This window comes from Nyctibius grandis, chromosome 13 (genome assembly GCF_013368605.1).
Source record: "Nyctibius grandis isolate bNycGra1 chromosome 13, bNycGra1.pri, whole genome shotgun sequence".
NCBI classification, from domain to species: Eukaryota; Metazoa; Chordata; class Aves; order Nyctibiiformes; family Nyctibiidae; genus Nyctibius; species Nyctibius grandis.
The window spans coordinates 14,982,781-15,010,620 of NC_090670.1; the positions used below are offsets into that span (position 1 = coordinate 14,982,781).

Here is a 27,840-nt window from a genome sequence, read left to right on the forward strand (position 1 = left end):
CCCGAGTACTTTTAACACCCCTCTATTCCCTCTCTCAAGGTGGCAACATGGAATAAGCTCTCAGACTGCAACTAACAATCTCACATCAGCTACACCAGGCTCAGCAACTTCAGAGATTCATGTAAATAGCCCAGACCTATGCCCCATTGTCTGCCCATCTGCAAGAGACATGTCAGCAACACAGTGAACAAAATAGAACAAAGTTTTCTCTTAAGAAAACAACCAAACAAGAAAATACATTGGCATGTAAATATATTGCATGACAGCAAGAGATCAGAATGACACAAATATAATTTTTTCATGGGACTCCGTACACATTCCAAATCCACAGTGCCAGTTTCTAAATTAAAGGATAAAGAAATAAAAAGATGGCATTGTGAGTTTTTGGCCTTGCACTTGAAAATGGAGCACTGAAGCACTTACCCCTATCCCTAGTAGGCCAAATTCAGTTACAATGTAGTCAGAGTTTGAATACTGAAACCATGTTACTCTACTGCAGGTAACTGAGTGTTTAGGTTACCTTTCTGTTTCCAAAGTACAGTTGTAAGGGAAGTGTAATCTTGTCTTGCATGTGAACTTTAGTTTAAACACCGAGGACAGAGAATGATCAGAATCCAGATCCCATCTGCTGTGCTAAGAAGAATCAGAGCTTATTTTTGTTACTAAATCACACTGACATCACTTGAGACTCATGCAGGACACTGATCTGAGCCAGAAAATGCCATTAAAGCCTTTCTGATTTGCACTCAATCTTTTAGTCCTATTTAAAGGTGCATCAACCACCTACTTGGAGTAACTAAATCTGAACACTGGGCAAAGAATATGATTCAGTTCTATTAAATCCTAATTTAGAAGGAATAAAATTTCCAGAATACACAAACTAAGCGTATTTCAGATATGCACCCTTTCAGTGCAGCGCTGAAAGACCCTATCATACATTACAAGTTTTATATTCTCTATTTATTCAGTTCTGGGCTCCCCAGTTCAAGAGGGACAGAGATCTACTGGCAAGAGTCCAACGGAGGGCTACGAGGATGATGAAGGGACTGGAACAGCTGCCTTATGAGTAAAGGTTGAGAGACCTGGGGCTTTTTAGTCTGGAGAAGAGAAGACTGAGAGGGGATCTGATTAATGTGTATAAATATATGAGGGCTGGGTGTCAAGAGGAAAGGGGCAACCTCTTTTCACTTGTGCCCTGCGATAGGACAAGGGGCAAAGTATGCAAGCTAGAGCACAGGAAGTTCAACCTCAACATGAGGAAGAACTTCTTTACCATGAGGGTTACAGAGCACTGGAACAAGCTCCCCAGAGCGGTTGTGGAGTCTCCTCTGGAGACTTTCAAGACCCGTCTGGACGCCTTCCTGTGTAACCTGCCCTAGACTGGTCCTGCTCTGGCAGGGGGGTTGGACTCGATCTCCAGAGGTCCCTTCCAACCCCTAACATTCTATGATTCTACGATTCTATGATTCTATTTTAAAAAATATGGGAGCAAAGAGATCGAAGACACATTCTCATACACTTCATATTTTTATATACTACATGTTTGTAATAAGAAGAGCGACATCTTTACTGTTACAGAGATTAGTGATTTAGCACTAACAATGTTTGTGCTACCGTGGTTTTACAGTGAGGAATTGTTCTGTTGGAATTGTACCCCTAATTTCCTAATTGTTTCTTTTTGTATCTACTTAAAACACTTCATATTAAAAAATATTTCACAGAATCACAGAATGTTAGGGATTGGAAGGGACCTCGAAAGATCATTTATAAGCCTTTCTTTCCCATATTTTAGCTAATTAATTTTTCTTCTACTGACCGTGCAGGCTCTCTAAACATATGTTGAAAATGCTTGTTTCACTCTGCCTGTTATTCACAGACTAGTTCAATCCACAAAACTAAAAGCAAAAAAGGGGAGAAGCTGGAAAATCATAAGAATTTGTATTTTAAGCAACAAAAATGGAAGAGAAATAAACCAATAAAAAAAATCTAACTAGTCTTCATCTCATGGAAACAATCTAGATTTTACTCTCAGAGGTCTGCCAATTTCTCTAAAAAGGTAAGTGCTCCATTGTACGACTGCTGCTTTTTTAACCAATTAATTGTTTTTTTCTGCTGTTGCATCATGTTTACCGGCTAGAAGAATGGGAAAGCTTCTTTTTCTAGCCTATTTTTTTTCCTTAGACATCTTAAATATTTGGTGTTTTTTTCCCCCCAATAATTAAGTTGTGCACTATTATGCTGCTTTTTCTCTTCCTTGAAATTTAAGTGGCAGCACCTCAACAACTCTATTTTTTGTAGGGTAGATAACAACTACCCATCCTCCACCTGACATTTTGATTGTTTTCACAGCCCTTTCTTCAACCCAGTAGTAGAAAAGAGATGGTGGAAATGGATTAAGACTGCATTCTAGATGTAATGTACCTTTTTCCTGGCAGTTGATTTTTCATGAAACTGCTCTTACTGTTAAATCCCATTCATTCAATCATGCCTTGACACAAAAAAATCCTTATACTTCTTGTCAAAACAGTTCTAAGAGGCGTAAGTGCTCTGTGTATATCAATGGCATTAATTGTGTGGAAATCTTTAAAAATAAATATTTCATGCAGTGTAATTCTATCCAGAAGTGAAGTTCATACTACTGTTAAAACAAATCATCATAGCAAATGTTTTATTATTATCAGGTGTGAATAATATAGAAATCTATTCAGGTAAAATTATTTTAAGAGCTTGTTTAAATTACAGTTAACTCCCTGCAAATTGATGCAATTATTGGCTTAGATTAATTCATTCCTGCACACAGAGAAGCCTTCTGGAAGGCAGGGCGAGTCCTGCACATGGTGGGCTTGCACCATTACTTTCTCGTCTGATGGTCACAAGTCCAAACTCCCCAACTACCAGCAAACTGGCAGGTTCTCGTGAACACAAGGATTTCTCTTTTCAGCCAAAGGTATAAAGAATATCTCACATTTATTTATCTACTGTTCTATCTTGGACAACTTATGGTCTCCCTCTGGATGAAAATCTCTAAATATTTCAGCGTAATGAAAAGGAATTGTCCCCCAGTGCCTCTAGAGCAGATTTACACAAGAAAGTGGCTGATTACACCTTCATGTACACATCAAACTCAATCACAAAGGCAGAGGGGGAAAAACTTAACGGTCCAGTGTGCTATGACTGGAAACACGTGCCTTCTTCAGAAAGTGAGGGTCAGATCCTGAAGTGGAATACCACTTTCCACTATTCTTTGAGAGAAGGGACCTGCTTTTTGTTACACACGTTGCCTCACACAGCATGACCTTAAGTCCCATCTTGTGGTTTGCAGGGGTTACCCCAGTACTCATCATATTATTTTGAAATCTAAGTAATTACTTATTTTCTAGAAACCGGACTCATGGTCTTTTGAAGAGGCAGACTTCTATTAACCATAATATCCTCTAGACTATTTTTCCAAAACCCTGTTTCAGGAATAAATTTCAAGGGATAACCTGACATATACACCTTCCGCATAACATTAATATTGACATTTCATATTCCTGAGCTTCCTGACTCAGGTCCAAATACCATAGGTGTTGTCTAAGCACTGAACTGATTGTTCACCTTCTTGTTAATTATGGATAAGGAGGTATAAGTAGTAGGTTATTCCACTCATGTCTCTTTTCATTATCAAGCCAGACTAAAAGTTGTCAACTTTGATTGTCTAACTGTTATCATCCAACCACATCAATTCTGTTCAATTTCAGCACGGTTATGACTTGTCGGTCAGTTGTCACACTGCAGCCTGGTGTCCCACAACCTGTGTGTGCAACCCAGATAACACGTGTGGGTATACGGAACAAAGACCCTTTTGTTTCCTTTCTTGGCAGCACAAATCATTGTTGATGTGGGGTTGTATACGCATCTTCCGTAGACTTATTTCTGCTCCATGACAGCGAAGATTATTTCTGTCAGACTATTTTTGCAGCATGCTCTTGCAAAAAAATGAGATCTTCAATGATCTGGTGTTCAGAAACACCTAGGTAGATAGGGCAAGAAACAGCTTCTCTCTGGTACCCTCTTTTTCAAGATTTCAGACCTAACTGAATACGTATATTTTATGTATGAACAGCACTGAAGGTATCCACCCATATGCTGAGAGAAACAGCTTCAATGGCTGCAAGAAAAACTTTGTTTATATTAACAGTGGCTTATGGCACACGTTTTGTTACTATAAGAAAGAACATGTGAGATTTTGGTGAAAAATAGAAATAGCTGACAACTTTTATAATTGCTCTTTTCTGCTGCAACCTGCTAAGGAGAAAAAAAATCTGCAGCTCTGCACATATTACTTATTTCAAACAAAATAACTATCTTTAAAGAACATTATTAAGGTTGGCAAATCAAGTACTCAAAATTTAGGATTTAACTAGTTTGTGTGTTTCTGTCTTCATTACCTGAACCAAATTTGTCCTAAACTCATTCTGCCTTTATCCCTGCAATCCATACTCTATTTTCCATGGACCCCACTGAGCTCTTCCTCTTGCCTAACTATTTCTTGTTCCCTCTGACTCTCAGCTCTTTATTCTTCTTCATTCTTTCTTGCACCAACTCATACCTGAGGGCTTTTCAAATGTCACACTTTGGTCCAAGTCCAGGCAATGGGTAAAATTTGCCAGACTTTGCTATGGTCTTAGTACCTGAGGTCTGCCTGACAACCCATATTTTAGATATTCTCCTGTTTTCTTGTGGAGCTACAGAAACACATCACTGATACATCTGCTGCTGAAAGTGGTGTGCGATACTTGACAGGACAAGGTACAGCCAGCCACGTTACTTGCCGAGTAATAAAAGTATCTAACAGACCTCAGTAAAATTACTCAATGAACCTCAGCAAAAGTAAATGCATCTCTGTGAAATTACCCAGAAGACTGGTAATAATTAACAACCCTTGGTGAAATTACCCAACAGACTTCATAAAAATTAACTGGGTAGCACTAGTGACACCGGTGGTGCCGATATACCTTTGGGGCATTGTAGGTTGCCTCCCTTTGTTTCCACTACAGCATCAGGTAGGGAGACATCCCACCAAGGTAGAAACTGGTACAGAGGCACAGTGGTTTGGGAATGTGGTATTGCTGTTAGAGAAATCATGTGACCTCCTGCACAGAACATCCTCAGTGATGCTGATTTCTGTTGGACAATGACTACACTGTGTAGTTTTGCCCGTACTTTAGTATTACTTCTGTAATACTGGGGGAGCATCCTCCAGACCAGTCACAAACTGCTGCAGGCTCAGAAAAGGCCATCTCTATGCCTCAGACTGAAAACAGTGGAAGTTTTGTATAGTTTCAGCACAATAACAATAAGACAGCAACAGTTACCTTGTACCACACCACATCTGGCTCCTGACTGCCTGTTTTGTAATCCTCAATATCAGGACAGGAGATTGTCTTTCTCTTAGTGACTTCTGATTTTTCCAGATATCTGATCTTGCTGTTGTAGCAAAGCCCAGATTCATTTTCAGCTACCGTCAAGGACATGGACACCTTCATGCAATACGTTGAGTTTCTGCAGGGACAGAAAGATGTTTTAATTTATCCTACCTCCTTTTTACCATGTTTGGTAAGCTTTGTTAAGCTCTCATCTTCACAAACACTTCAGCGACACATTCAAATAGTGACTGTCATGTTGTACATTTCCAACACACAGGAATTACTAGAAAATGTAAAGGCTCGTTTCTGATTTACTTTGAAGAACCCTGTAGAAATTTAGTTGACAAGTGATCTAATCCAGTACAGCAGCTCTTTCAAGATTGCAAGTCTATAAACACAGGAACCTGTTGGCATCTCAAATGTTGGTCAGGATACACTGTCCCATTTCCTCTTATGTGTCACAGACACTCCTCCTCTCCCTCCTTCTCTCCCACCTTCAGGAGATATCATTCCAATACAGTGCTATACATTTGAGAAGAAGGGTTATGTGCTGGATGTTAAAGCATATCATACAGGAATAATTCCTCCCCGTGAAGTAACTGCTATATAAAATCCTACAGCATGTGATATTGTGGTGGGTTGACCTGGACCAGCTGCCAGCTGCCCACCCAGCTGCTCTCTCATTCCCCCTCAACAGGCTGGGAAGGAGAAAATAAGATGAAAAAGCTTGTGGATCGAGATAAAGACAAGGAGATCACTTACCACTTACCATCATGGGCAAAACAGATTCCACTTGCAAGAAACTATTTTAATTAATTGCAAATTAAAATAGGTTTGGATGGTGAGAAAGACAAAAAAGATAAAGCACATTCCTCTCACCTTTTTTTTTTACTTCTCTACCTTTCCCTCCCCTAGAGGCGCAGGGGTGGGGATGGAGGTTGTGGTCTGTCCATGACAGCTCCTCTCTGACACTACTTCCTCCTCACACATTCACCTGCTCCATCGTGGGCCCTCCATGGCTGTGGTTCCTGTCAGGAAAACCAGCTCCCCCGGGTTCCTCCATGGCCGCAGGGGAGTCCCAGCTCAGGGCCTGGGGCGCCTCCTCCCTCCTCCCGCCCGGCCCTCGGCTGTCCCTCACACTTTGTCCCTCACCCCTCGCTGCCCGGCAGCGTTTTGCCCTTCCCCTCACTCGCTGTCCCCGAGGCGACGCCAGCCTGGCTGAGGGGCTCAGCTGTGCCCTGCGCTGGGGCCGCCGGGACCGGCCGGAACCGGTCGTGTGCAGTGTGGGGCAGCCCCTCAGCTCCCCTCAGAGGGGCCCTGCGGCCCCGCTGCCAGCGCCTGCACGCGGGCACCGGGTGCAGATACGCAAGAAGTCAGACTGGTCATTACACGGATACATTTTGGCCCTAAAACCTTTTAAAATGTAATCCCTTAGCACCTCCAACCATTGCCTGCTCTGTCACCAAAGAACCTTGACAGAGTTAAACCCAGGCGAGCGGACTGCGAGATATGCCTATTTTTTCTTAATATCAGGGTAGAATAAACACAACCAGCCCAGCTCCCATGCCTCACAATCATGAACAGGATTAAATTAAATTCCTCCAGGCTTGCATCTTTAACAGAGCTATCAGACGCACAATAAAAAAAAAACAAACTGGTGCTTGTTGTGGTGTTACTGTGAAGCATTTCCACTCTGCAAAGGATCGTTGCAACCCAGACTGTCAGCTTCTGCCCTTCATTAGGTGTGATGGCAAACAGAGCCCTTTAAAAACAAACTACAAAGTACAAGCGACAATATAACGAGCCTCTTCCTCCCATCATGCATCATTTTGTCATTTTAATTGACTGCTCCACAACCAAAAAAAGCCCGGAGTAAAACCGACTGCTGGGTGGTTACTCCCAGCAAGGGGAGTTGTGGAGAATTCTTGGAGGAGATATTGCTGCTTTGCCAGTGCCTCTTCCATCGCAGCTCTGCTGCAAAGTGGTTTAGCTGAGGCAAGAGGGTGGCAGGGCAGAAACTGCCTTGCGCACCTGGAAAGTGATCCGTCAGTCAAACCCTGTCACTGATACTGGCTGCTTACTCCCTCCAATTAGACCTATGACAATGCTTTTCATATAAAAAAAAAAAAAGTCCTACACGCTTCATAACAAATCTTTTCTTATGCAACATTTCAACATGTCACTCTGTCAAGCGAGCCTGTAGTTAGGAAGAAAATAAAAAGGTCTACAGGGACTCTTCATCACGGCACTAAGCTTCACGCTAAACAAGCGCTGACAAAACACTGTGCAAATGGCTTCTTGTCAAAGGTGTGCCATGAGCAGGTATTTGCAGAAAGAGGCATTTGCAAGGCAAATCAGCAGGCAATCTTCAGAAACCTCCCATTTTCAGCATCGTTAGTGTTACATATTCAGCAGAACCAGACTTCCCCCTTCCTACTCCCTTCCTCTTCAAAATGCCGCCTGTACATTTACATAATAAAATCGGTGGGTATTTTCTCTGTCCCTCACCTCAGAGTGGAAAGGCCACTTTGCACACAGCCATGATGCGTTCCAGTTGAGAGGCTACAAAAAAATCTCATCCTCACAAACTTCACAAAATGTATTATTTTACCTGAAACAAAAGTTCTCTGGACCAAAAAAAATGCATCATTTTGGGTGAGCTTTTCAGAAATAGTTATATGATTTAGGGAACATAAGTCAACTTTCTCCCAAACTACTTGCTTTTGAAAAGGGTTATCTTTTTTTTTTTAGAAGAAAACAAAACATATTTGGAAAGTTTCAATGCTTCCTAATATAGCACTGAAAATCCACAAAATATGGACACAACCACTCAGTATAATCAATAGCAATTAATCAGTAATGATTATTTAACTTTCCTGAATGACTATGAGTATTACTGAGTGTAAGTAAGGTCACATGTGCTCAGTAATAATGATCCAGGCTAATCAAGAACGATGATTTTGAATAGTTGTCCATTACTTGGTGTTATTTAATAGTGCTGTATTTTCTGCTAAGGATCTTGCATTATTTAGACTGTATTTTGAACAGCGCTGGAGGCTACTTCTATTTAATGCTTCCTGGAACCACGACCTAAAAATGTAGTATTCTTTTCATTAGTTACAATTAGAATTGAGTAGAATTGAGAAAACTAAGTGCCTGGTGAGCACTATCACTTTTGTTCACACTCCATGACCGAGACAATAAATCCATTCAGGCCAATGATGAAGAAAGCCCTCACTAAGCCAACAGCAATAGACTTGAAAGCTTTATGAATGCTTCTTCAGCAACCATTCATGTTAGTGCTACAGCTGGTAATTCAAAAAAGGGCAACCTCTGCAGGAACTCCAGTGAATGAGGCCGCAGCCTTCCTTCAATCTAGTCAGTTCAGGATAACAGTTACATCTCAGTCGTGCAAAAGGAAACAGCAGTTTGATCAGCCTCACTGTTTTTCTCCATTTTGAGGCAGAAGGCCGGGAGACGAAGTTTGTAGAAGACATGAGCCGTTCCTCCCTGCGCTAGGCAAGCTGTTCCCCAGGATTTCATCACTCAGTCCCTCCGAGCACGTGATGGGTCTGTGCTGACTTTTTCTTGGAGACTCCCATGGCTACCATTTTTCTGTCAGCTCAGATGCTATGAGACAGAGCCTCCTAAGAAGATACATTCCCCTTGTTTTAACCAGAAGATTGCCATGGGAATTGACTGTGTTCATTCATGTGGGAATTACTAGATGAACCTGTTCATTGTCCTATACAGAAAAAAAAACCCTGGTAATTTGAACTGTAATTTGCAGAAAAACGTGCATTTGGTTTCACTGGCACATGGGAACGGGCTATCTTTCCTCCCTTTTGGGGCCTGAGGCATAAAGGGGCTCTCTAGAAGGCGACAGCTTGAGGGAGAGCTCAGGAAGGGGATCACCAGGCAGTCCATGGTCACTACAGCATTGTTTTTACCACCTGGGTAAACAGGCAGGAGTATTATGGTGCTGGCCACCACGCAGGTCACGGAGGTGATGGGAACTCACCTATAGAGGTCCCTCAGGAAGCCCCCAGAGCTGCTGTGCTGGGAGGGATCCATTTCTTCCTTTCCAATTGTTTTCAGGACCTCTGTGTCCACAAGGGCTCTCCTTGATTAGCTGCATTTAAGTTGTTTATGGTAAGGGTATTTTTTATATATATATATATATATATATATATATATATATATATGTATTTTTTTTAAAGGTGTGGAGACCGACTAGCATGAATCCTACATTTATTGCTTTTCTTCTTTTAAAAGCTAAACAGATGGCCTATGAATTTTAAAAAGGAGGATCCACTTTTGTTTTCAGTACATGGTCACGGAGCTTGGTGGGAGAGGTCAGCGCTCCCAGCAGTTTGCAGACTGGCAGGAAAGGTTATATAAGCACATTTAATGACGAAAGGTGGAACACAAGAAGAACAGTAGATAACAACAGCAAAGCTGGTAACCCAGGTTTTGCTGTCAGAATCAGTGGCTGAAAGGAATAAAAAGGAAGCATCCTCCATGTGGATGAGGAAGATGCTGGAGGGCTTGCAGTGGTGATCTCAGGATTGTGAGCCCAGGTTAGAGGAGTTGTATATAAGTAGAGAACATTGGAACCCAAATGAACCTGGCAGTCTGAAGACAGCCCACTTTCCACATGTAAAGGAAATAAGCCCATGAGTCTGAAAGTGGGTTTTTTAATAATTTGTCTTTTATGAAAGGTTTCCAAACCATTCATTTTTCCAGAGAAGTCTATTTCCAATGGATTCCATTTCTATAGGAGGTAGCAGTGGTCATATGAGGAACAGCAAGAGGGAAGAAAAGAAAGAATCACTCCATAGTACAAAGAAAAAAAATTGTCTTACGTTTTCACACAGAAACTAAGATTTGTAATTCCCTATTTCAAGGGACTAGTTAGAAACTGGGCCTACTCCCTCAACTGGAAATATGAAGAAGGGTTTAGCTTTGCCAGAGTTCATACAGCAGTTTCCTTTGTCCTGGTGGCAAGGCATTTGTAATCCCTAGGCCACCTGGAACTAGCTTTGAACCACAAACTGAAGCCATCTTAGAATCCAATGGAAAACCATGGGGGAAACCAAGGGAGTTCAACACGTCTCAAAACAAAAGCAAGCAAGATTGTGAGTTTGGCTTGATTTTGAAGCAAGGACAAGAGGGGGAAAAAGGGAGCATATAAAGAAATGGATAAAAAGCACATTTGAAATTGAAGTGTCAATCCCTAAATTATTTTTCATCTTGTTTTGGGTTCAAGGCAATTCATCAGCCCTAAGGCTGAATTCAAACTAGAGGAAATATTCACAACTTTGGAAAAAATGTTTTTGTCATTTGTGTTTCTGCTAAGTGGCGGTTTGTTAAAAGAGTCAAATAAAACAATTTTGTCTCTACTATGCACAGAACCTCCCCCCCACCATTTATCGGTTTTCTTATAAAGAGGAAGGAGGCAGCAAAGTGGTTAAGTATTTTATATCTTCTAGATCAAAAACATCCCTAAATTTGAATTGCATATTTATACAAGACGATTTGCAATTTTTTTTTGCAGGTTCATTTTTCATTAAGTGTTGAGGTTTTTATTACATTCTAAGACTTTGGTCTTAGAACGAAGACTATGGTGGTAGATCCAAAAACTGGGAAGTGTATTTATCAAAGCAGTTCTCAGGGAATAGCACAGCTCAGACTTTGATCTCTCCCAACACACCTAAACACTCTGGCTGTTTTAATGACATTTTCATTGGCTCACTGAAATACTGATTGCAGGACTATATAGGTCAACCCTTACACTCATCTTTGCTCGTTCTGAGTTAAAGCAATCACAGCAATAACTACACCACCAACCGTCTTTGTCCATCTGAAGGTCCACAGCAGTTAATGCACTACCAGATCCACTATCAGCTGCTCTAAGAACGTGCTATGTTATCAGCTTTCAGGCTTAATTGAGCATTTGATTGTTTTCCTCTCTCTAAATGAGAATTTTATAAATTTATTCCTGTCTAAATTTTACACTTCACATAATGGTTACCAAGCTGTTTCATTGATATCTGAGCTTGTTTCGCTCAGATCAAGGAGGTCATGGTTTGGTGATCTGCTTAAAGAAAAATGAGTTATTTATTATCATTGTTTTTTTTCAGATCACACAAACTTAACATCTTTCCTAAAAACAAATGGATTATTACTTACTCTTCCAAGGTTTCATTCAAGTGATAACTTATTTCTCTGTGAGTACCATTGCTACATGTTTGGGGTCATTGTCTGGAAAAGATCAAATTCCCACTTATAGTGTAAATCATTCTCAGAGGTTACAAATCACAGATCCTTCAAAGTTTTTGGATTTTTTCGTCTTATCAATTTGTCAAGTGAGAGAGCAATGCCTGAAGAGGAACAATTCAACAGATGGCTGGCACTGTAGTTGCTCCCTGAACCATAGGCCAAGAGGTGCAGTGATTCTGCAGCTTCTGTGTGTGGTACCTGGCCTTGGCACAACTCCAGACATACCTGTCTTGTATTTTGCTTGCTCATTGCTATATAACTGTAATTCTAATACCAATTCCTATGCATAAGGAGAAATCCTAATCCCATGTCACCTCTCCTTTAATGTCTGATTGGTTTTCAAGATCCTACTAGTAAAAGAAAACATCATGGAAGTATGATCTCAGAAAATGAAGTGCTAAAACAGTACAATGTTACAAATCCAATGTTCTTGCATTATCTCTACTTCCTTTGATCCTCCAACACAGACCCACATTGTGAATCCAGAGAGAGGTACCATTCAAGGCCCCATTCCCTTCAAGCAGAAAAAGTATTTGTGCTGAGCTAACCCATCACTCTTTAAGAATGTTTGCTCTTTCTGTACTTCTTTTCTCCTAAGATTCAATCGCTACACAAGGCTCACTAGAAACAAGATGACAACTTGAGCCTGACTAAAACATACTAGATGTCCCAGAGGCCCATGTTTTACAATGAAGAAAGGCTATACCATCACTATTCAAAAGAAACAACTTCTGAGCAAAGTCACTACAAGGTAGTTTTAAAAGGTTCACATTAATTACAGCTTGAAAAACAGATATCCAGGGATGTCTCCTCAAGTTAACTATCAGGAACAGAATTCTCACCAGAGGCACTTAAAAGCAAGACTTGTACTCAGCACTGTGAGTTTAGCCCTGTTTAGGGAATTTCCAGGCTTCCTGGATATTGGAACAGAGAAGAAAAGATGTTCAGATCTGGCAGTTGGGTAGAGTTTCTCACAGTTGGGTGTCTCTCACCAAAGCTTAGATCTAAGTTTAAATTTAAGTTAGACTTCAGCTAGCAACCTTATTAAGGGGGAAATGTGACACAAAACTGTCAGGATGTGCCTAGTACAGTCAGTGACACAGCCCGTAACAGCAAGGCCATGATTTGAAACTTCAGGGATAATCTCTAGTATCATGTTTTTTAAGTCTCTCTGAGAATAGTAAGTGACAGCCAGCCTGATTTGCACATGGTTAAGGGTCAGGAAGAGCTACTTCTTTTCTGGCTGCCTTCACACACACATGCACTGATCCTGCTGACCGCTGCATCGTGACAGAAGCAACTGAAAAACAAACAAGTCAGCAGTCAGTCAATCCAACAGGGACTACTCAGGCTCAGAGAGAAAATCTAGCATTTAAGTTGAATCACACAGGTCAACGGTGTTCCTTGGTTTTGGTTGGGTTTTTTTTTAAGTCTTCAAAATGTTAGTTATTAGAAATTAATATATGAAAAGATAGTAGAGAAGACAGAAGAAATGCAGAAGTCAAAAGAACACCAGGTTATCTCAGCATATCACACCTAAGTTCATGAACTAACTGGTCTCTATCAGCCTCAGCACATCCTGTTCCAGCAGAAGAAATCCTGTAATTGGCTGGGTTTGCTCTCAGGGAAAATTCCTTCCTTGCTCTTAAGAATTACAAAGCAGCAAGTTGCCCTAAGGATGGCTACTGCAAATGACTAAGCCCTTTTCATTTATTTCCTAATAATTTTCTATTAGAACTCTGGATATTACTGTTAAATTATACTGTCTTACTGAAAAGCCCCATTACAAATGGCATAAATCTGAGGCACAGGGACAACTGCTCCCAGGAAAGTATTAAGAAATCCCCTTCCAATAATTCTGTATTTGCAGTACCCTGTTTCTGAGAGCACTGAACACTTTCTCCTTTATTTGTTCCAAACCACACAGTGTGTGAATTAGGGTATCTACACCCCTATGCTTTTTTTCACTAGACACCTAGCATGCAAAACAAAAGTTGCGTTCAGGATACCCAGAGTTGTCTTCATCGCTAAACCTCACTGATTTTGTTGCCTCAGGGAATAAAACCTGTGCAGCACATCCATCTTCATTCCATGTAAGTCCTATCTTGTAGATGCAATGAGGAAAGGCAAGCCCCTCTCAGTTGTATATGGGCAATTGAGCATGTAAACCAGTGGATCAGTTATTAACTCACAGGGTATACAAGGAATGCTACCATGAAGAATCATGAAGTGAATGTCCTTATGCCAATTTGCAATGAGAGCTGTTTGAGTCCTGAACCTGAGTCCTCCTGGCTGTGTCTTCCCTTAAGTGTTTGCCAGAAAAGAAGAAATTATCCTCCAGGATCACTTACCAAATACCAGTTTAATTCCCTATGGTTCTGTCACCTTGTACTTTGGGCACGATGGATTTCCTCAGGAAACCTTCCATTTGTCTGTCCACTCACAGGACAGGTACAACATTGTCTACTGATGTGTTATAGTTACAGCTGGCTTGATATGGGTTTCAACAGGAGTGGTGCCTGGGTAAGCACATCTCTTCCATGGTTATTTGGAGAACAGAAGGGAAATGAAAACTCCCTGACATGTTGGAGAGGATCTAAGGCTGAGGAGGACTGAACAACATCTCAGCAATATGTCTCCTGCATGCAAAGTTGACTGCATGAGGAAGCAGTCACTCCACTTTGCATCCTTTCTCTCCACCAGGCATGGTTTGAAGCCCACCAGGGAAGGCACTTCTTCCATGAGCAACCAGTGACAGTGAGCTGAAACATTACTGAGGCACTGCAGCACATGGAGCTTTCACTGTGACAATCTGTAGGGACTAGAAAGCAACGTCGGTCATTTTAAAGGTTATCTAAAGCTGGGATTTTACTATTAGGAAAATTGAAGGATACACAATATTCTCATTCTTGTGCATTCTGCTGCAACAGGGAAGTTGCTGGGTGCTCTTCAACCACAGAGCAACGTGGGCATTTCTGCACGAAGTGCTGACTGTTCCTGCAGCTTCTCATCAACAGTAAACACTGGCTTTCAGAAAGACAGAGGATGGACATTTTGTCTTTTAAAACTTTAGAGAAGGAGGGTGTGTGAGCAGAAATGTACATATCACCAGGGAAAAGAAACAAATCTCTGTTTTTCTGCAAGCGCAAGTGTCAAAAGAACAGATAGAACTGATTTCTCTCAATAAAGAGAATTTCATCAAAATGATTTGCAGGAGCACCATCAGTTTTTACACAACTTCAGATAGAAAAGTAGAAACATTCTGAGCCTACTTTCCCCTGCATTTTGATAATGCCAAAACATTATATCTCAGTAAGTTAAATTTTATTTTATCATGAATCATACTGACTTTATATTGGATCTGCTCTAACACTGTACGCAAGTATTGAATACCATATATCACAGGGATTTTGTTTATACAGAATCAGTCACTTTTAATGTGGGAAATGTCACACACTTTTAATGCATGACATTTAATGCTAGTGTCATACAGAGCCTGGGAAGACTATGCCATGCTGAATCCATGCACTTGCTCTATGTGTGAAATTTATCTGGCTTCTACAGACATGCCTGGGATGGTACAGCCATGAAAGCTGATCACCAGTGTGCAAGTCTGAGAGGTAACTATGAGATGTCTAATCTGTCAGCTACTTAGATGTGCTCCTCTTGGACATCTGATGATTAGACACTGGCCCACTAGAAAGTATCATCTTTGGACCTTTTCAGAGTAAATCTATGGGGAAAAAAGCACTTGCCAGTGAAGTGTATGGAAGGAGGTATTCTATGACTAAACTGGAATTATAACACTGCATTCAAAGGGATTTAAGACACAAAATCACCTTTGTCATGAACAGTTGAGCACTGAATAAAGCCAAAGCACCTGAAAATGAAACATTCTGTAATGAGAAAATACTGTTACCAACAAAATGAATGACTGTATTAAAACACATATTGTAAGAACCATGAGAGATGGCTGCAGAGAAAGCAACCTTACCCCTACATATTTTCACTTCATGATTTAGTCCAACTTTCCTGTTTGGTTTCTGGACCTGAAAAAAAACTCTCCTTTCGCTTGGAAGCCAGGCTTACAGCGCTCAGAAAAGTGGTGCAACTTTTCCTAGGATGATGGGTGCATACTGCAGTCCAGGTTGTAGGCATTTGCAACAAGTTCCTCAGCTCCGCCTAACACTCACTGAAGTGAGAGCACAAAGGTTATGCTGCAAATGAAGTTTTACTGACAGCCCCTCCAGGCTGTCTAAATCTGATTTCGATTTGCTGGTCATGCGCTTCACAGACATTCAGAAGCCAGAAGGCTTAAAATCTACTATCAGTCTGTTTTATTACTGCTCAGAAAGTAATATCTCAGTATTTCACCACTGGCTCAGCAAAGGCTTGATTCTTCTGTGCATGTCCATAGCAATGCTGCTCTCCATTAAGAACGGTGCAGATAGGGACAAAGTAAGGGAAAAAGGATATGCAGATTTCCTAACTTGATTTGTTGGCAGTTCTCTGGCATCAAATGCTGGTATTAAAGACCTGCAGGCTTATTGCCTCATAGGCATTCGAGGCCCTCACTCTCTTGTTATTCTGCATCCCATACAAAAATCAAGGCTTAGCTCCGTCAGCCAGCCTGGCAACCACAAACCTGCTTTCCCTGCACCCCCTCAAGGCCCACACTTTCTATGCTCCTGATTCACATTATGGGAACTGAGTTCTTTTATTTCACCAACAGTTAATTAACAGCAAATATGCACTAATGTTTTACTCTTACTGGTCTTGCTCATAAAGCATTTATTTGGTACTTTAGTTTATTTCAGAGCTGGGCCCAGTTATAAGAAAGGGCTCCAGGAGTAGTCCCTTGCTGAGGGCAAAGGTGCAGCTAAACTTTGCTGAGTTTTCTTCCCTAGCTCATCTTTCTTCTTTCATCAGGTTAAGAAGATCTAAGTAGGCCCAGTTCTCATTCCCTCTTTAAAAAACAGAGGCTTTAAACACAGAAAAACAAATGTATTTGTTCAGAGAGAAAAAGCAACACATGATCTGGCAAATGACTGTCTTAAATACTCCGAACTTTAGGGCTACCCTATGCATTTAGATCTGGTTTAGTTTCCACGTTTGGTTTTGGTGCTCTCATGTCTCAATCCTTCAGTGAAGATGCTTTGATCCAGAGTACTTACGCGAAAATCCCAGAACACCAAACCTCCGTAACAGGAATGCTGACAGCTTTATCTGAAAGTAGCATTGCTGGGTGCTGGAAGATTAATGGCATATCCAGGGCCTGTACTGCAGAGAGACCTCCAGGACGCAGCATGTCCATGTTGGGTAGTAAAGTCATAATACAAATGTCCCAGCATTTATCTGGGAACTGTAATGAAACACACATCTATCCATGAGTCAGGATCCCTTTTGGGTGTCACTGGATCTTGCTAGTAACATCCCTGATTGGGCACAGAAAAGGCACCTGAGAACAAAGCAGATCCATGGAATTCACCCAGATTAGCTAACACAGCTCAACTCTGCACTCTTTTAAAAATCCCTGCAGAATCAGGACCCCTTAGTATGTTACAGCCATGCTTAACGCTGGAGAAAAAGACCACACTTCGGTTTGCATCTGAGTGTCAGCTCAATGTCAAAGCGTATTGTGAGAAGAGAGAAGTAAGTTTTAATGCATACACACACACCCACACCTGCCTATGAAACAACGTCTAATTGGTTAATAAAGGAAAGGCAATATGAAAATTATGATATCAGACCTCTTCAGCCTGGAGAAGCAATCTCTTTCATTAAAGCTGCTCTAAAATTCCTTAATTTTATTCAGTATTATGGGTTCATTTACAAAACAGACATTATGATTATTGAAATGACAACTGTGTATAAGAAAGAATTCACTGACACATTTAATTTTTACGCATCTCCAAATCATTGTCATATCAGCCTATCCTTCACCTGTTCATACCCTCCCTTTTCAAGCAGCTTCTGAAAAATTCCTCCCAGCCGCTTCAAAGATACTAATGCCTTGATCCTACAAGCACCCGTAAGCAACCAGAAAATGCAGCTTCTTGAAAATCGAGGCGGGGGGGTTAGAATTGTGAAGAACCTTTTCAACAAACTGGAAATTTAGTGAAATGTGCAATTGCCATTTTCCCCATACAGTTTTCTTATCTGCCACATTGTTTTGACTGGGAAAAAAGTAACAAGTTGGGTGAGAGAGAATTAGCATAGCTCTCACTATTGTCTGTGACATCCTTTATGCATGACTTGCTTTTAAAAACCCTTGGTGTTCAATTCCCTTCTATCAGAGAAGATCTTCCCAGCTCGAGTATGTCCTTCCTTTCAAGCCACAAACAACTTCTGGGACAGGGACCTCTTGTCCCCACTTAGCCTTAGCACAGCACCCAAGCATCTCACTCCCTTGCGTCCTTTTGCATAGCCAAGTACGAATTTCAGACAGAACGGTTCTAAGGCAAGAGGCCTGAAGTGGTTGAATGCAGCACACCCTGGCCACTGGGACACAGAAATGTGGGTTCTCACCCTTTGAGCAGCCCAGGGAATTGCACCGGGGCTTCCTACGTCCTTGGTGAGTGGATAGAAATACATCAATTTAGATTTGAATTGCTTCTGATTTTCCCTTAGAGAACCTAAATGAAAACGTCTTTGTTGAGAAAAATTTCAAAAGTTTTACATTTACCCTGAATCAAAATCATTTTCCTCCCCAATTTTCTTCATTCAGCTACCAAACCAAAAGACTCAACTATCCATGCAATCTTAAATCCAGTGTTGCACACTGATGGACACAGTCACCTCTTCACTTCCACTGCATTGAGTCTTCTATACCACTCTCTATTCATTCAGTCTACAGAAGAAGACATTTGTAACAGAAACTGTTAATGTTTCTAGAAAATAAAATCATATTCTAGAATTACCGCTCTCATTTGTGACCTCTTAACTCTCACAAAGCAGGTGATGCTGCTTAATGACTAAAATGCAAACATCTTCTTATCCCCCTTCAAAAAAATGGATTAAGAGATCTGAAATTACACAGTTAATGGTGTGGATAGTTTACCACGAAAGAGTGATCATATTTCACAACATTACATCTAGCCCACTTTTAATGAAATTAAAATAAATTACTCTTTAAAATAAATTACTGTTACTATTATAAATTACTATTGCTATTTCCTCTGCTATTTTTCATTATTTCAAAAACAATAACAGCAAGGATACATTATCAAATTTTTAGAAGAAAAAATTAATTCAGTAAAGGAAGAAATATTGGGTTTTATGTGTAACAACTATATATAATATTCTGCATTCTGACATAAATCTGAAAAAGGTAAAAATATCTATAATTAGCTAAGAAAGTTCTAGCCAAAGTAGGAAAACTGCATAACTGACAAGGAAGATCTTATTGCTGTGTAATGCCTTCCAAGAAGCATGCCATGTAGTTTCCATCTGAAAATGATGAGAATGCATGAATGAATTATTTAACAACGTGCCCATTTGTTACCAAAACTACTTTGTCATGTAAATGAGAAAAGAGTTTCAAAATTTCCCAGAAAAAAGTATGTCCTGGAATTTGATCCAAGATCAATTCTTCATTTTCACATAGGATTCACATTAAAATTCCCAGAGTATTAAACTAGTAACTTGACTATCACAACAGTGACTTCTATGAAAAAACTATAGCTCCCATGACATATGTAAATCACTATCTTCCCATAACATTTCAAAATCACGGAGTTCATATAACACCAAACGTGTGATAGAGGAGCTAAAAAAAGAATAATTAACTCCAAAGCTGCAACACAGACTTAACAGTGAGTCTGGTATCTTCCTCTGATATTTAAACTGGATGTTGGTCCCCAGTACAAACCACTATGCACCACAGCACAATCTTTGATTTTAGTAGTGTTGCTCACCATCAAAATGGACTGAGGCAGCTGAGACAAAGCAGCAAGACTTAGCAGAGATGGAGAGAGAGAAAATTCTGGGCTCTGAACAGTGCTGTTATTTTGCTGCAAATATTTGACATTAAATTCATCAAACCTGTGTATAATTTCAGTATGGAACAGCAGAGAAGGATGAAGTAAGCTTCATTCTCTGAAACTAAACAGTTTAAAACCAAATCATATAAACTATCTGTAAACTCCTTTTAATTCAAAACTGTATCATTTAAGGAATATTTATTAATTCATTCTTAAAGAGTCCTCCTTTTTTATCTTCTCATTTTAGGCATAGAGCTGACATCAGATCCACATGATGGAAATCACGAGCTCCAGCACATGCTTAATTTAAGGCTCATCCAACAGTTCCAAAATACTTCTGAGACATTCATTTCAGTGCCTTACCAAACGAGGTCTGCTTAAATTTACGAGAAATCATAACTGTATATTAAAATAAACGTTTATTCAAAACCAGACAGAACTGTAACTCCCCATGGCCTAACCCCATCAGAATAATTTAAACTGTGTCTAACTCTTGAATAACACAGAGGATTTGAAAAAGAGCATTACTTAACCAAAATACTTCACGATTTAAGAAGTATCCATTTCTGAAGGTTTATGGCAAATTGAGAATTTGCAAATGTTGGACTTAAAATAAAAAGTAATTAAGTGAAAGCACATGTTTAATTATAGCTATCGGAAGAGGTAACTATAATTACTAGGGGAATTCATTTTGAGACATAGCATTATGTGACATATATAACCATGACAATAAAAATAATGAGTATGTATTAACTGGAAGAATATCTCAATCCTAAGAGCTAAATTTAAACATTTTTTTTAACCAAGACAAACCGTAGATTCTTAGTTAGACTTTAACACAATACCCACCTTAGAACACACGTGTAGAAACCACTGTCTTGCAACTCAACCGAGTGAAACCATATTGAGTCTTCATCCTTGCTCATCCTAACTTCAGAAAATATAATGGGTTCTTCTAAATCTCCTTTATTTTTGTACCACATAAGCCTAAGACCTGTGCTTTGGGCCATGCTATAATTAGTTCTGATATAGCTGTAGAAAAGGGCACATTTCACTCGGACTGGTTCACCTGCCAAAGCCATGTATGTCTTGAGATCCACTGACCAGTCAATGCAACCATCAACTGAAAGCAAAACAATAATAAAGAAATATTAGATACAGATATACTTTTTTCAAGATAGTGAAAGGCAGCTTGTGAAATGCAATGCAAATAATTAAAAGAACCTTTGTTTTAAAGCAACGTGAAAAACCTGAAGCAGCTAGTGGCAATTAAAGGGTTTTATACACCTTTTTCAGTTACGTGTAAATGCAAATGTACAGGCTATAAATAGAGCACATTGGACGTGCGCAATTCCATTTATTTAGAATGTCATTACTTTCATTCCCAAAACACTAATTCTTTAATAAATAAACCAAGCGTTTTCACCTTAACTACTTGCCCCTGTAAAGCAGTTTTGAATTCTTAAATTCCTTGTTGGAGGAAAACGTACATGGGCATCTGATCCCAATCTTATCCCTTAAAACTTTTCCATCCACCTCTGCTAATTATGTTACGTTAAAAAATAAATAACAGATGTGACAGTTATCATTTTCTTTTCAAGGCAGTTCCACCCAGCTTTTTTTTTTTTCTACAGCCTACTCAAACTGTAGAGGTATATATTATGTACAACAGGATACAATTACAACATGCTACCTATGCAATCAAGCTTAACGCAGGAATTGTACAAACATGAAAAGGGATCATTTGATGTTCTGTTCAGCAAAAACTTTTGAAACAGTTTTCTTGATACTTTACTTTAAAAATGAACATGTCAGCCAGTTTAATAAAAAATTACTTCTCCCTACCTTTTTTTCTCCCATTATTTTAAACCATCTTAGTTACAATATAATCCTAGAACTTGCATGCGTACTGACACATAACTCCCCCCTCACATATCAGAGATCTTTTAATTCAATCTTTTTTATTGCTGGAAAAACTGTAAGCCTGAAATTCAACCAAGAATATAACCAAAGAAGATGACTGCAAAGCTAGATCATTGATAGGCAAATACGCTACCTAAAATTAATAGACTTGATGAAATGTGTAGTTTTTAGAATTTATTGATCATACCCAGCTACATGTAAGTGGAACATCTTTACCCTTGATGTAGCTACTGCACATTCAACCAAGTAAGGTTCAAGTTGCCTCTTCTGCATTTACAGTATCAATTTTCAAACTCTAAGTGTTAGCTATTCTCATACACTCTTCATTTCATATACATCTTCAACAGCATTCACTCATTAAGTGATGTTTTTAGGTACTTTCCAAACAAATGTAGTGACCCAAAATTTCTACATGTGGTGGAATATCAGATCTAGTCCTTTTTTTAGTAGCTTTTACTGCTTTTAAATTACATCTACCACTTTTTCAGGCTTCTCTCGAATCCTTCAAAACTAACCATGATAAACGGAAGGTTTTAATTTTCCCGTTGCAGTAAATCAGCTTTAATTGTACTGCGACCACATGAACCGTGCAACTGAACCATATTTTAAACCTGTTGACACTGACCACTTTCATGCATTTCTAATACATAAACTTCCATGTAACATCTTGTTGTAAAACAAACTTTACTTGTAAATCAAACTAACATAGGCTCAAGAGGAAAGGGAAACCCATTACTCAACTATACTTTTAATATATCTACTGTCATGAGGGCATTGACAGGCGAAGGGAGATGGTACAACACCTTCACCCCAAGTGGTGCGGATCAGGGTACCTGCTCCTGCCACCCACCCCACAGTCAGATGCAAACGCAGCAGCTGGTCGCACCAACTGACTTCTTCAACACAAAAAGCCTCAAACCCAAATCATTCACCTGAAGTTACGTACACAGAGTTTCAACTAACTTCAGTTTTCATTTCCATTCTCATTTTGCTGAAAACATCCTGCTGATTTAAATTAAAATTCATTGCTTCTTTTAATGGCTACTGTTAATGACATAAAATGAAAGAACAGTAGCAATTTACTGACTTTCCTTTTCTCCACTGCTACAGCATCACTTCTTCCTCTCTGTTCTCCCTCTCATAGCTTAGTGCCACACAGAACAGGACAAGTAGGGATAACTGCGACTTGAAAATCACGTACTGAAGTATTTGTTCTCGGTGCATCCCCTCCAGGTTTATAACATCCTTCGCCATGATGAAAGCTGCACACTGTAACTCACTCTCTTGCCAGTACCCCATGAAACACTGCATTCACCTCTCTCTGCGATGCTGTTATACACACACGGGCAACCAGCAGCAGAGCTGGAAAAAACCCAACTCTCTCCCAGTCCCACAAACCCATCCAATCCACTTTGACATTAAAGACTGTTTCTGACACCATACATTATTTTATATAGGTGGCTTTGAGGGCTTTTACACGGAGCAGGTATCAATGTACTCCACACAGAGCTTCCTCAAAAAAGCTCTGTGCTTTTTTTAAGCCCTGCTCTTTAGGCTGGTGTGAGTTTACAATTAAAGAGCAGCGCAGAGCTTACAGCCGCCTTCTCTCAGCAAGGGATGGGAAAGGCAACGCTGAGCTCTCCAGATGGCTCATCCCTGTTCGCCAGGACATACAGGTATTCTCTAAGGCACCCCTCCTCCTGCGCTTTAGCAGAGTCACGAAAGTCTAAGTAGGGGCATCAGCTGAAATGAATAGGGGTGCCCAGAACAGGAATTTAGATCCAAACTAATCCAGCCAATCTAATTAATTCTGTCAATCTTCTGTCAATCTAATCCTGTCATGTCATCTAATGCTTTCAAACCTGTGCTGGTTCAGCAAAGTTAACCCACCATAAAGAATACCTGACATTCAGACACACATGGAAAGCTTGTGGGTCAAGCAGAAAGGTGCCAGTTTTTCATTTATTTCACGGAGCAGAGTCACAATTAGGAAGAGTTACGGAGTTAGGTACTGACCCAACATGAAAATCCAGCTTTGGAAGCTGAAAACGCCTCAGCTTCCAATAAAATTTCTCCCACATCCACACCAAACAACTTGTCAAAGCACAGCTCAAAACAACACCAAGCATCCTTCAGTGTCATTCCATCTGCCTCAGCTTCCACTGTCATTTGAAAATTTCTTCTCCCTTCTAGTGTGCACTTCCCTACTATTTTATTTACAAAATTACATCTGCTGGAGTGTATAAAGCACAGTGGAACAGATGACAGACATCTGAATGGTTCTGTACAGCCAGGTCACTGGAGTGGCCAAAACCCATCTCCAGCTGCTCTCAGCGGAGAGCAAGACCGTGGGGCTGGCACGCTGCTGGCCATCACCAGCGCTGCGGTGGAGGCACCAGCCACGGTGACCTGACCCCAGCCCAGCACCTGCATCTCAAAAGAAGCAAATAAAGAAAAGGAGATTTACACTAGAGACCTTTTCCCCCATTAACAGCGTCCAAATGGAAGAATTTCAGCAGCCAGCGGCAAGGCTGAGCCCAACACAGCGAGCGCACGGAGGGGGAAGGTGCAGGCAGGCTGCCTGCCCATCGGCCCTGCCTGCGCCGGCTGCTCCCCCGCGGCAGCCCGCTCCCCGCAGCGTGCCGGGAGGTCATAATTACGGAGAGGAGAGCACAGGGAACAGAGTAACCATTCATTATAGAGTTGATGACATCTGCGGAGAGGAGAGGTCTCACAGAGCGCCTTGACTCAATCTTAATTATTGAAGAAAGGCTAATCAAACAGGAGACTACTACTTTTTCCCCTTGCTCTTTTTTTTCTTGTTAAATACACAGTCAAGAATGTTTCCTCTTATGAAGCAGTAGAGGCTAAAATCTAGGTCAGGCTCCCCGCGCTCACGGGGAAGGAAGCTGGGATTTTTCCTCTGTCAGTCACTGGAGCGTGAGCACCGTTAGATTCATTTGGAGTATTCTCCAAGCTGTCATTGCAAATGACTGGAGCTGCTTAGGCGGAGTTTAGCACTCCATTATCCGGAACAAAGTTTGCTGTCATTCTTTTGGGGCTGGCTGTCAATATGTAATGTAATCAGGGTGGTAAGGAGAGAAAAATAATGGCATTAGAGAGAGGCACTTATTATATAATAAATGTATATGCATCTTTTCTCTGCTACCCAATAATCAGCTGATCCTTAATAAGTCCCTGATTGAAAGCCCATTCAAATTAAATCCTATCTATTGTGGGTGTATTTTAGACACTTTCAATAAAGACAATTATTTGACATATTTTTTAAAACTTGGAGCATTAAGAGGATACGGAAAACATTGTTCCATTTTTAGCCCAGCTTCCTAAGGAAACAAGGTTTGCCCATCCATTTGCCAGTCCCCCCACCTCGTTAGCACAACTTCTGACCCAACTGACTAAACTCAATCCTATTTCATAGAACATGGAAGCGTTCAGGTACACAAGAGCCCTACACGGGTGCAGGAGAGAGTCCCGACATGTCCCCTGCGGGCAGGGAAGCCCAGCAGCAGTTAAGGACAGTGGGGCCCCACTGGGCCCATCCCAGTTATCTATCCAGGCTAATGCAACCTGAGGAGACAGGAAACTGAAAATTAAGGTTTCAAAATTATTAAGCAAATTATAGATTAAGTTGGCTGACAATATTTTACTGTACTTTTATGTTAGCAATCACCCAAAGCCTGTACTGCATCTCCTTCCCCAAACATTTCCTGGTAATTTCCCATTATTCTTATTTTAAATAAATCTAGTTGTCTAGGGAGTCTAGATGCATTTTAACATGAACCATAATAATTTATGAGCAATTATAGAAGAGCATGTACATAGTCTCAGAGTAATTTGTCTTTCTGCTTGCTGTCATATAAATAATTTTTTGCATTGTGAATCTGCCTGTAATAATTTTTGTAGGGATCTGTCACCTACAGCAATTTATATCATGGCATTGTTAAACATGTTTGCCTACCTTGTTACCTGAAAATCTCATTTTAAATTGAAATCTACAAATAAATAATTAAAAAAATTATATACTAGCTAATGTATTAAATTTATTGTTCCACAAAGCAAGCAATGCTTGTGTCTGTAAATACACAGAAAAAAAAAAAAGCATTCCTCTGATACAGGGGTTATATTTTTATTTATATATTAGCCAGTAGAGTCCAGGAACTGACATCCATCATGCTCAGGGTTTGCAGACACATAGCAACAATAGATGCACTCCATTAAGGAAGTCCAAAAAGGGATGCAAATTTTTTAGACTCTTAAAGGGGAGAATCATGCACACTCTTCAAAATCACAGATGTCACCTCCAAAGCAAGGTAAGATCTTTGCTTGTAGAGCTCCCTCAGCTAAGATGACCCTACCAAAGCAGATGCTCGAAGGACACTCTCAAAACAATTAATAAAAATCCACTCTCCCAACAGACATCTCAGCTGATATCTCTGACATGGAGAAAAAGCTTCAATATTGAGAAAAAAAACAAGTTTATCATGATTCAAGATGGATTAATTTTGCAATGTTTCTCCTACCACCCTGTTACCCGCTTTAACTAAATAATTAATGTCTATCACAGTAACATCTAGATTCAGCAATCATCAGCCAAGACTATTTTGCTGTAGAAACACAACATCTAAAAAGAGGATCACTCATAGACTTTGTAGTTTCTCTACTCCGCCAATTTCTGAATTTTTCTAGCAAGATTTAGACCATTCAAACTTATTGGCAAAAAAGTTTGGGAGTTTCAAGACATGTAAAAGTGCAAATATTCCAAAAGTCTGAAATCAAATAATCGTGAGTGCAAAAAAACTTCATTAGATTTAGCAACATACAAATATTTCTCCAAATCTGGCTCATAAACAAGGAAAAATGCATTTACTTATCCTTATACATTGGCAGATTTTTTTCCAAATTTTGATCAAAGCTTCTGTAAGATGGGCTAAAAGGCTTTTAAGACTTGTATATGCTTCATTGTTTTTGACCAGTTTTCTTATGAACCACAGCTAAACAAGCCAACTCAAATGTCAAATATTCCAGCTGAACATTCATAATTTCCTTTGAGGTCAAACAAACTGTAAATATACACTGCCAGAGGTCCACATAACAACGGATTGCTCTGTCCTGACTTACATATGCACATAGAGCCACAAGCATTTTAGTCTTATATTGAAAATGCAAAAGAAGGAACATACTAGTAGTTCACCAATCTGTAAAATTCTCTAAGGAGAGAAAAAAAAACAGCTTGGACCCTGAACGAATTCTCAGCTTCCAGGAGCGATGGCATATTAATGAGGTCGAGACTGAGAAATTATATTTGAAGAACAAAAACGATGAAGTAGCATCAGTAGAAGTTACTGGACAGGGGCATTTCATCCTGTAGCACTTGTCAGAGCCAGCTTTTCACGCAGCACCTTATCACAGATTTTTTCGGGAATGCTTGCTGATGGAGAGAAGAGCAAATCACAGCTGGCAGGTTAGATTTTGCTGGAGACAGGGAGCCCTGAAACACATTCTGTGATGGAAAGGAAATCTCTGGTCTCATCATATTCTCTCTGCTACCTCTTCCAAGTCAGATGTTCCTGGAGACAGATGGACCTGAACTGAAGTGCCCTTCCAAAGCTGTGCTCTTTGCTTCGAGCGCATTGCTCTGCTGAGCACAGAGGAAGGGAACAGGAGGGCACTAAAGCTACTGTTTAAAATGCAGCATATTTACCCTAAAAATGTGTGTTTGGTGACCTTGATCTCCTAATCACTCTAATATCTGGCAGGTTTTTAAAGAGCCTGTGTTGAAGTAAACAGTGCAGAAATTGGAACTTATAAAGTGGTTTGGTTTTAAATATTCAGTGTAATGCCTTGATTCTCCGTGGCTGTCACCAAGTTAGAAAACAATGTAAAAGGCACCTTGAAAATCAACAGCAGTAGAGCCAGGACATGAACAACAAAGAAATCATGCTTCATGGCTTTATGCCTTCATATATTTTGCAAAGTCCCAGACGTGGGTTCAAGGACTCCCAGCCTGTCCTGCCTTCTCAGCCCCTCCTGCACCGCCTGGCCCCTGCCCTTCCCGCTGCGGTTCCCCTCCTGCACTGGGGCAGGCACATTTGGCAGGGTTGTGGGAAAGTGCATTTGCAAAGCTCCTACCTCTGCCCAGCCTCTGTCTTCGCTCCCACAGAAGTAAAGCCAAGTGGGTGATCTGCAGTGAACAAGTTTTCTGAACAATTAAACATATTTTCTTG

The 27,840-nt window shown here is 40.3% G+C and overlaps 1 protein-coding gene across 1 annotated transcript in view; it reads right to left on the bottom strand.

Annotated features, from left to right (window-relative positions):
- The window catches only part of IL1RAPL2 (interleukin 1 receptor accessory protein like 2), a 376,072-nt gene that overhangs the window by 169,406 nt on the left and 178,826 nt on the right, over window positions 1-27,840 (bottom strand). The window contains exons 2-3 of the mRNA XM_068412045.1: window positions 20,522-20,795; window positions 5,358-5,544 (exon numbers count right to left, since the gene is read on the bottom strand). Of these exons, the coding sequence (XP_068268146.1) occupies window positions 5,358-5,544; window positions 20,522-20,795 (461 nt within the window). The remainder of the gene's footprint in view (window positions 1-5,357; window positions 5,545-20,521; window positions 20,796-27,840) is intronic.